General features: G+C 34.7%; 1 protein-coding gene across 1 annotated transcript; it reads left to right on the top strand.

Annotated features, from left to right (window-relative positions):
* The first annotated feature begins 7,349 nt into the window (after positions 1 to 7,349).
* Positions 7,350 to 9,286, top strand: LOC137655387 (uncharacterized). The gene is made up of 3 exons (XM_068389279.1): positions 7,350 to 7,637; positions 7,818 to 7,965; positions 9,144 to 9,286. Exons 1-3 carry the CDS (start codon positions 7,350 to 7,352, stop codon positions 9,284 to 9,286), a joined length of 579 nt encoding a protein of 192 aa, XP_068245380.1.
* Positions 9,287 to 9,954: the final 668 nt, after the last annotated feature.

Raw genomic sequence — 9,954 nt, 5'->3', positions numbered from 1 at the left:
AGAAAATGGACAGGGATAAGCCCAAATGAAGAAACGAAAAATAAAATTTTCAGTGAAAACGTTAATTTAATAAAAAATATGGCACTGCTAAAGACGTTAAAGTCAAACGATCATACAATGATTAGAAGCATTTTTTTGGGGGGGGGGATTTAAGGAAAGAGAGAGAAAAGTTAATTTTAAGAGAGAATATAAACTTGTGAAAGAGGAAAATCTTTTGTATCACTTTAGTAATAGAAAATAGATATTCCCAGCTACATGATGAAATTGAAGCAACTAGCAAGTAAAGAAAGAAATTAACAGTAACCTAACAAAATTTGTATTTGAATTAGCTCAAGAGATGGTTGGAAAACTTCCTAAACAAGATCAAGGGAAAAATATCCGAGAAAGACCAAAAACCCTAATAAAGGAAAAAATTAAAAGGAGGGTAAAATACAAGAGATGAAATAGAATTAGCATAACTATTCAAAACCATAAACAAACTCAAAACCCAAAATATTCGTAACCACAATAACGAAACATTAATGAAAGGAAGAAGCATCAATCTAATGAACAGAAGACTTGTAACAGGGTGCCAACAGATGTTTGCTTTAAAGGATGATAGTGGAACTATTATTCACAATATATATGGAGTGAAAATAAATACAGATATTTTCTATACATTACCATAAAATAGCTATATAAGAAATAATTTAACCAATAAAAATAATGAACCACCTGGGCAGGCACCAAACGTAGAACTAGGAGAAGTAAATAAACAAAAACAAAAAAAGGCATAAAAAGAAGCAAAACTTAGGAGAGGATACCGAAACAATTGATGTAATTTTAGATGGAAGAGATTTCAAACTAGTAAAACTCGCACAACTCTACATCAAATGCCTGCAAGATTACTCTATACCTACTGCTTGGAAAACTTTATCATTACACTAATTCCCCCCCCCCCCCCAAAAAAAAAAGGACTCACAGATGACCGAAGAAATTGTCGCCTAATAAGTTTACTCTGTAATATATAGAAAATATTTTCAAAGATCATATTAGGCCTAATAGAAAGACAGGTATACTTCAATTAACCATGAGAGCAGGCATGCTTTAGAAATGGATATTCAACAAATGACCATATCCATATAATCAACCAGCTGATAGAGAAATCAACAGAGTATGACGTAACTCTAGTCTATAGAATATGAGGAAGTTCTTGATTCTGTCGAAACCCCAGCAGCAATGAAAGCCCTTCAAAAACAAGGAATACATAAATCTTATGTTAGAACACTGTAAATATTTAAACATTAAGTACATCAATGCTGATGCTGCATAAAGATATTGACCACATCTATCCTAAATAATTCACAGCATGCCTCGAAGAAGTTTTTCAGAATTTAGATTAGAAAATTGTAGGAATAATTATCAATGGGGAATACCTTAACAACTTAAAATTAGCTCATGACATATTTATATTTAGTGAATCATGGAAGGAATTACAAAAGATGATAGACAATTTGAACAGAGAAAGGAAAAATGGACTGTAAAGGAATATGAGTAAAACTAACATAACAATGAAAATGCAATGCCAAAAAATAAGAGTTAAGCACGAATCACTGCAGATTGTTCATAAATATACATACTTAGAACAGACAGTAAGAGCTTCCTCGGGAGACGTGACCAAAATTAAAAGAGGGATAAGCATAGGAGGGAGAGCATTTGGTAAACAAAATGAAATTCTGAAAAGTAAAATGACTATCTCGCATAAAAGAAAAGTATTTAATGATATGGTCCTACTAGTATTAACATTTACATCAGAATCTTGGATCCTTACTAAAGCCTTAGAACATAAGCTATATATATTTCAAAAAAGCTATGGAAAGGCTAATGATGGGGAAACTCAAACAGACAGAAAAGTAGCAACAAAGATATGATAGCAGACTAAAGTAGAGGATATAGTAACAACTTGTTAAAAAAATAAATGGACAAGAGTAGGACATATAATGTGGATGACCGACGGAAGATGGACATAAAGAATAACAGAATGGGTTTCTAGAAATTATAAAAGAATAGGGAGGAAGGTAGAGAAGACGATGTATTGACGAACTAAGAACGTTTGCGAGTGGCCCTGAAAGACCTTAAATAGGAGCAACTGGAAAGAATTGTCTGAGCCTTTGTTCTGCAGCGGTAAATTAACGGCTGTTGTTGATGATTATGATATATATATATATATATATATATATATATATATATATATATATATATATATATATATATATATATATATATATATATATCATCATTGCAGCAGTCGTTAATTTACGACTACAGTTTGTGTGTTTGTGTTTGTGTGTGTATGTGAATATTTATGTATATGTTAGTATATGTTATATAAGTTATTTGCATAACTATTAGCAGTTGATCTAAATAGCTTCAATTTATCTACAGATAATAAGTTACATAACTATTCCAAACACTTGAATTGAGTGAATGATATATGAGAGGTTTTATCCTAGAGGCTCAAGAGCTCCAGATTTGCAGGGGTATGCAGTAATCAAGGGAAATGAATAGTCTTTGCCTGCAACGCTTCCGCAATATTCCAGTGTTGAATAAAAGATTACGTTCGAGGTTTGCCAAGACTCAACTATCACTTGCAACAATGGCAGATGAAAGCTCACGTTAAAGGCGATATGATTTTCTATCCTAAACAATGTTCAAAAACATATTATCAGGTTTGGTATCACTTTTGTTAGTATAATTGTAAAACTGAATGCGATATATATATATATATATATATATATGTATATATATATATATATATATATATATATATATATATATATATATATATATATAAATATATATATATATATGTATATACAATATATATATATATATATATATATATATATATATATATATATATATATATATATATATATATATATATATATATATATATATATATATATATATATATATATATGTAACTCAATATCATCATTATCATTTCCTCCTACACCCATTGAAGCAGAGGGCCTCAGTTAGATTTTGCCAGTTGTCTCTATCTTCACATGCTAAATCAACATCTCTTAATTCATCAACTCCCACTTCACGCTTCATAGTCCTCAACCATGTAGGACTGGGACTTACAACTCTTCTAGGGCCTTGTGGAGCCCAGTTGAAAGTTTGGTGAACTAATATCTCTTGGGGAGTGCGAAGAGCATGCCCAAACCATCTCCATCTACCCTTCACCATGATGTCATCCACATATGGCAATTGAGTAATCTCTCTTATAGTCTCATTTTTTAAATCTGTATTGCCATTCAACTCCCAATATTTTTTTAAGTACTTTGTTCTCAAATCTACAAAATCTGTTGGATATTATTTCACTGTCATAACATGACTCCTTTCCCTACAGTAACACAAACCTCACTAAACTGATATATAGCCTGATTTTTATATGTCATTTTAGGCGATTTGATTTACAAATTTGACCTAACCTAGCCCTTGTGTGATTTTTTTTTTTTCAATCTTCCATCAAACTCGGATTCTAAAGATCCTGTATTAGCGATCATAGTTCCTAAATATTTCAAATATTTCACCTCATAAATCCTTTCTCCTTACAATGATATTGCATCTTCCATTGCATATTCCGTTCTCAGCATTTGTCTTTATTCTATTTATCTCGAGCCCATTTCATGTGATATTCCATGTATTCTGGTAAGCAAGCTTTACAAGTCCTGTTGCGTTTTGCTAAAAGGACAGCGGTATCTTCATACTGTAGGTCTGTTCATTTCCTGTTACTAGTCAAGTTCAATCCTTCTTAACCATCCACAACTGCTCTAGGCATTACAAAATCCATGAAGAGGATAAATAACATAGATGACTATAAACTCCCATGCAGTAATCCACTGTTTACTTTAAATTCATTTGATAGGACTCCATTAACATTAACTTTGCACTTGCTTTGATCATGTACAGACTTAATCATAGTTACATATTCAAGAGGAACTGAATAAAAACTCAGGACTCAACCAAAATATCATAGAAACTCCCACATCAAATTTATTTTTCTTCATATCTTGATTAACCCTTTGATTCCTCTACTTTAACACTTGCATCATTTTGGATAGCATTATCAAATGAATTTATTTCAAAGTACCATAAAAAAGCTGATTTCTTTTCTTCCTTAATTCATAGAAATACATAATGTAGGACAAGCCTACCATTCAAAATCATGCTTGAAGCCTGCCTACTTGATATTGTATGAAAGAAGAGTTCAACACACAAACAGCATAAATATTTGTGTTTACATGTGGAGACTCCGTACACTTAAAAACCAAGATGTACGAAACATCCATAGGCAGTCATTGAAATGTAAACAAACTTTACCGACATAGGTGGTGTACAAAATCACTAAAACCTCGTCATATCATCACATAGGGTCATATTTAGGTGTACAATACCTAACCTTCACATTCCTATCATATCCATAAGCACGGCAAACCATAACTTAGAGACAAAATATTACATCAGGAATGAGAAAAACAGGAAAACTCTCTTCATTCATGCGCTGCTGATTCCCGTTCTCTAATGCAGGGACAGAGATGTGTAACTCCGTTTTCTCTTTCATTCTTTAGATGCTAACTAACCTAAAATAATATGTGGTCGTGAGAGATTTTGTACGGTACATCCGTATGTACGGTTCGTACAGAACTTATCCCTACCGTCAATTAAACTTTATCTGCACATCTACCTTCAATGTGCTTGGAAACTACATTATAATCATGATTTTTTTTTTCAACTTTACCCCGATAAATGCTGTATCATATTTATGAACTTTGTTCGTTCTTCAAAAATTGAATAGTGTATATTCTTATAGCATATATATATATATATATATATATATATATATATATATATATATATATATATACATATATATATATATATATATATATATATATATATATATATATATATATATATATATATATATATGTATATATATATATATATATATATATATATATATATATATATATATATATATAGAGAGAGAGAGAGAGAGAGAGAGAGAGAGAGAGAGAGAGAGAGAGAGAGAGAGAGAGAGAGAGAGTGTATATATATATATATATATATATATATATATATATATATATATATATATATATATGCAGTATATAAATACATATATACATATATATATATATATATATATATATATATATATATATATATATATATATATATATATATATATATATACATATATATATGTTATAAAATTATTTTGTCCTTTTGCTCTTTCATACCTCACTCTGAACCGTTTGTCTGGTGATATTTTCATACTTTGTTTACTTACCTGATGTAGAAACAGTCGGAGCAACTTATCGAGTAATTCTCTGTTTCTCTTATATTTCCTTTTGTTTATTCCATTTGTATCTATTTGGTTTAATTAGATTTACTTTGGGGATCTAACATAGTTTGTATTACATTTATGATGGGGTCATCGCTAATTATGTTCATGGTTGTTTCAGGGAATAATCTACTGAACTTTAAGTTGAATAAAGCTTGCGTAGCAGCAGCCAAATCTTTTAATGTCAAAACAATTTATTCAACTTAAACTATGGAGAAACTATTGAAGCCTGCCCGTTTGGATCTGGACCCTAGCTTCCCTTCTGCAGCAAAGGAATGGCTACATTAGCACAAGACGTTTTCCAACTTTATTCATGAATGTGGTGAAAGGGCACCAAATAAACTAAGGACACTCGTGAACTATGTCAGTCATGTGTATGAATACATTGAGGAGTGTGTGTATTATGATACTGCCATTTCCACGCTGGAAAAGTTATATGTTAAGGCACCTAATGAAATATTTACCAGACATTTACTTGCTACTCGCCAACAAAAGGCAGTGGAAACTTTGGATGAGTTCCCGAGAGAATTGCTTAAATTAGGCAAGGACTGTAATTTGAAGTCAGTTAGTGCAGAACAATACAGAGAGGAGTTGATCAGGTATGCTTTTATAAATGGCCTGACCTCACCTATGATTCAGCAATGTCTTCTCGAAAATAAAAGTCTAGACTTACAGGCAGCTTATGACCAGGCTTACTCTTTAGACCTAGCCCAACGTAATGCTAGTTTTTACAGTCACATGCTTCTTTGTGTTGGGCATATTGCTGCTGTGGTTACATCGGATCATGCACTTATTACAGATGATTATGTTAAGAGTGTACCAACGTCTGAGAGCTGTGAGGTAACTGCTGGCACTCAAATATTAGCAACTACTCTGTCCATGATGAGAAAGTCCTTTTTTTGTGGAGGTCCCTATCATATTCGTGCATATTGTCCAGCTCGGGATTCTATATGCAATAAATGTGGCAAGAAGGGACACTTTGCAAAAGCGTGCCTGTCTAAATCTGCATATGGAGGTAAATCTACAACAGCTACAGTATTTGATCCCTCACAGTCATCTGTTCTTGCGGCTAATGCAGGTACCTCTTTTCCTCAGAGCCTCTATCGGGCAGCTACCTCGACAACAATTAAAGGACGGAAGTTGACAGCCCTTGTCGACTCGTGCAGTGATGACAGTTATATAGATGAAGATGTAGCATAGGAATTGAAGCTACCAATACATGCCACTGATAAAGACATCGCTTTAGCACAGAAATCTTTGCATACAAGCTCTCCAGGTTATGTCAATGTAGACTTGACTCTTCATCTTAATGGAGAAACTTTTCCATCCACACGTCTAGCAGTAATGAAGGATTTATGTTCAGGAGTATTACTTGGTCAGTACTTCCAAGAGCAGCATCAGAAAGTGACTATTGAATACGGTGGGCCGAAACCAGCGCTTAACTTATCTGGTGCTAACCCCTACTGTTCGTTGGCAGCCGCTGCTGTGGATGAGCCTTCTATATTCCAGCATTTGTTACCTAATTGTAAGCCTATTGTCACTAAATCAAGACATTACTGTAAAGATGACAAAAAATTCATTGAAGTGGAGACTAGTCGTCTCTTGGCTGAGGGTGTTATTGAGGATAGCATATCACCATATAGAGTTCAAGTTGTGGTGGTTAAGGATTCATTTAATCTGCATAAGAAAAGGATGTGTGTTGATTATTCGCAAACTATAAAACTGTATACAAAACTGGATTCTTATCCATTACAAAGGATTGACACCATGGTTAATAAACTCTCAACATATTGCGCATTTTCGACTTTTGACTTGAAAAGCGCATACCACCAAGTCCCACTAAAGGAATCAGACGAGGAAGTATACAGCTTTTGAAGCCAACGGACGCCTGTACCAGTTCTGTAGAGTACCTTTCGGAGTTACCATTGGAGTTGCAGCCTTCCAACAAACTATGGATAAGTTGGTAAAAGAGGAAAACTTACAAGGTGCTTTCCCATATTTGGACAATATCTCTATTGCTGGACACACTCAAGAACAACATGATCAGAAGGTGCAGTGGTTTCTTGAGGTCATCAACAAGAGGAACATAACTCTCAATGTTACTAAAACTATTAAATCTGTGTGTACCATTAATATTCTTAACTACTGTGTGGGGGATGGTGTAATAAAGCCTGACATGGAAAGACTCCGGCCTCTACGAGAACTAACAACTCCCAATAGTCAAGGATTTTTAAAGAGGGCAATGGGTATGTTTGCTCATTACGCTAAATGGATACAAAATTTTTCTGCTAAGATTCAACCACTGGCAAGAGTAAAGAAATTTCCTTTAGATGAAGAAGCTTTGCAGGCTTTTGAACTACTCAAACAAGAACTTGAAGGAGCAACACTACACTCTGTGGATGAAAATTTGCCTTTTGAGGTCGAATGGGATGCCTCGGAAGTAGCAGTCTCAGCAGTACTCAACCAGAATGGCAGGCCTGTGGCCTTCATGTCTAGGACTTTACAAGGAAGTGAAGTTCACTATCAGATCGTAGAGAAGGAAGCCATGGCTATCGTGGAGGCTGGACGTAAGTGGAGTCATTTTCTTGCTAGACAACACTTTGATCTCGTTACAGACCAACGTTCTGTGGCCTTCATGTTTGATAACAGGAGATGCACTAAAGTTAAGAATAATAAGATCCAGGAATGGAGGATGGAACTCGCAGACTTCAGTTATACAGTACATTATCGCCCGGGAAAAAAGAATGTGGTTCCTGATGCCTTCACCCGAGCTTTTTGCGGTTCCGTGGTTTCTAGGTCATCTAATCTCACTGAACTACATGGGAATCTGTGCCATCTAGGAGTGACTCGATTGTTGTATTGGTGAGATCGAAAAACCTTCCCTTTTCCACTGAGGACGTTAAGAAGGTCTGTGCATCTTGCAGGATATGTGCAGAATTTAAACCAAGATTCTAAAAATTCCAAGAAGGAACACTCATCAAGGCAACACATTCAATGGAGAGATTAAGCATTGACTTTAAAGGACCAGTTCCGACGGCATCACGTAACCCATATCTACTTATTGTGGTTGATGAATATTCTCGTTTTCTTTTCACTTTTCCGTGTCCCAACATGAATACAACTACAGTGATTAAGTGCTTAGAACAAATATTCAGCCTGTGTGGGATGCCTCAGTATATACATTCGGATCAAGAAACCTCATTCATGTTCAGGAAGCTCAAAACCTAACTCTCATAGAAGGGAGTTGCAACAAGTCGAACTACCCCTTTTCATCCAATTGGTAATGGGCAAGTGGAGCGGCTCAATGGTACTGTATGGAAGGCAATCCAGCTGGCACTCAGGTCTCAAAATCTTCCCGATCAGCACTGGGAATCAGTACTCACTGATGTGATACATTCACTTAGATACATTCTGTCGACAGCAACTAATGTCACACCCTATGAACGCTTTTTTGGATTGCCGCGCCGCTCATCCTCGGGGAGCTCTATGCCTTTGTGGCTTATGTCGTCAGGACCAGTATTATTGAGAAAGTTTGACAGAACAAGCAAAAATGAACCCCTAGTGGATGAAGTTGAACTATTAACTGCTAACCCAACATATGCTAACATTAGACATCCCAGCGGACGAGAGTCAACAGTTTCCTTACGTGACTTGGCCCCATGCCCTAGGGATAATTCTGTTTCTGAAAATCAAGAACTACCTTCTGTTTCATTGTCACCAGAGGCCATACCATCTCAATCTCCAGTGTCACCCACGACAACCCATCAAGAGTTTCCAGAAGGTATGGGACTTCACCCAGAAGCTGAAATTAGAACAGAGGCTGCATCGCCTCCAGTACGTAGATCAACCCGGGTGACAAGGGCTCCGAAACGATATGGGTGGGATTGATTACCTATGAAGTGAAGTAACCAATTTTATATCTAGAGGGGAAGAATGTTCTGATACTGTTTTGTCCTTTTTCTCTTTCATACCTCACTCTGAACTGTTTGTCTGGTGATATTTTCATACTTTGTTCACTTACCTGATGGCGGGACAGTCGGAGCAACTTATCAAGTAATTCTCTGTTTCTTTTGTATTTCCTTTTGTTTATTCCATTTGTATCTATTTGGTTTAATTAGATTTACTTTGAGGATCTAACATAGTTTTTATTACATTTATGATGGGGTCATTGCTAATTATGTTCATGGTTGCTTCAGGGAATAATCTACTGATGTTTTAAGTTGAATAAAGCTTGGGTTGCAGCAGCCAAGTCTTTTAATATCACAACTATATATATATATATATATATATATATATATATATATATATATATATATATATATATATATATATATATATATATATATATATATATATATATATATATATATATATATGCAGGCGTCTCCTCATTGCTGGACAAAGGTCTCAGATATGTCTCTCTCCTGTCTCGAGTTCAACCATTTTCATCACCACGCTAGCCACAACGGATTGGTGATAAAGGGAAACTTTGGTCTGATAAATCACAGTAAACCAAACTAGTATTAGAGGTTTTGAATAGTACATCGTTGCTGATT

The sequence above is a fragment of the Palaemon carinicauda genome, chromosome 16 (assembly GCF_036898095.1).
Source record: "Palaemon carinicauda isolate YSFRI2023 chromosome 16, ASM3689809v2, whole genome shotgun sequence".
NCBI lineage: Eukaryota > Metazoa > Arthropoda > Malacostraca > Decapoda > Palaemonidae > Palaemon > Palaemon carinicauda.
Note: the sequence above shows the minus strand (reverse complement) of the source record. Positions and strands in the feature narration are given on the sequence as shown.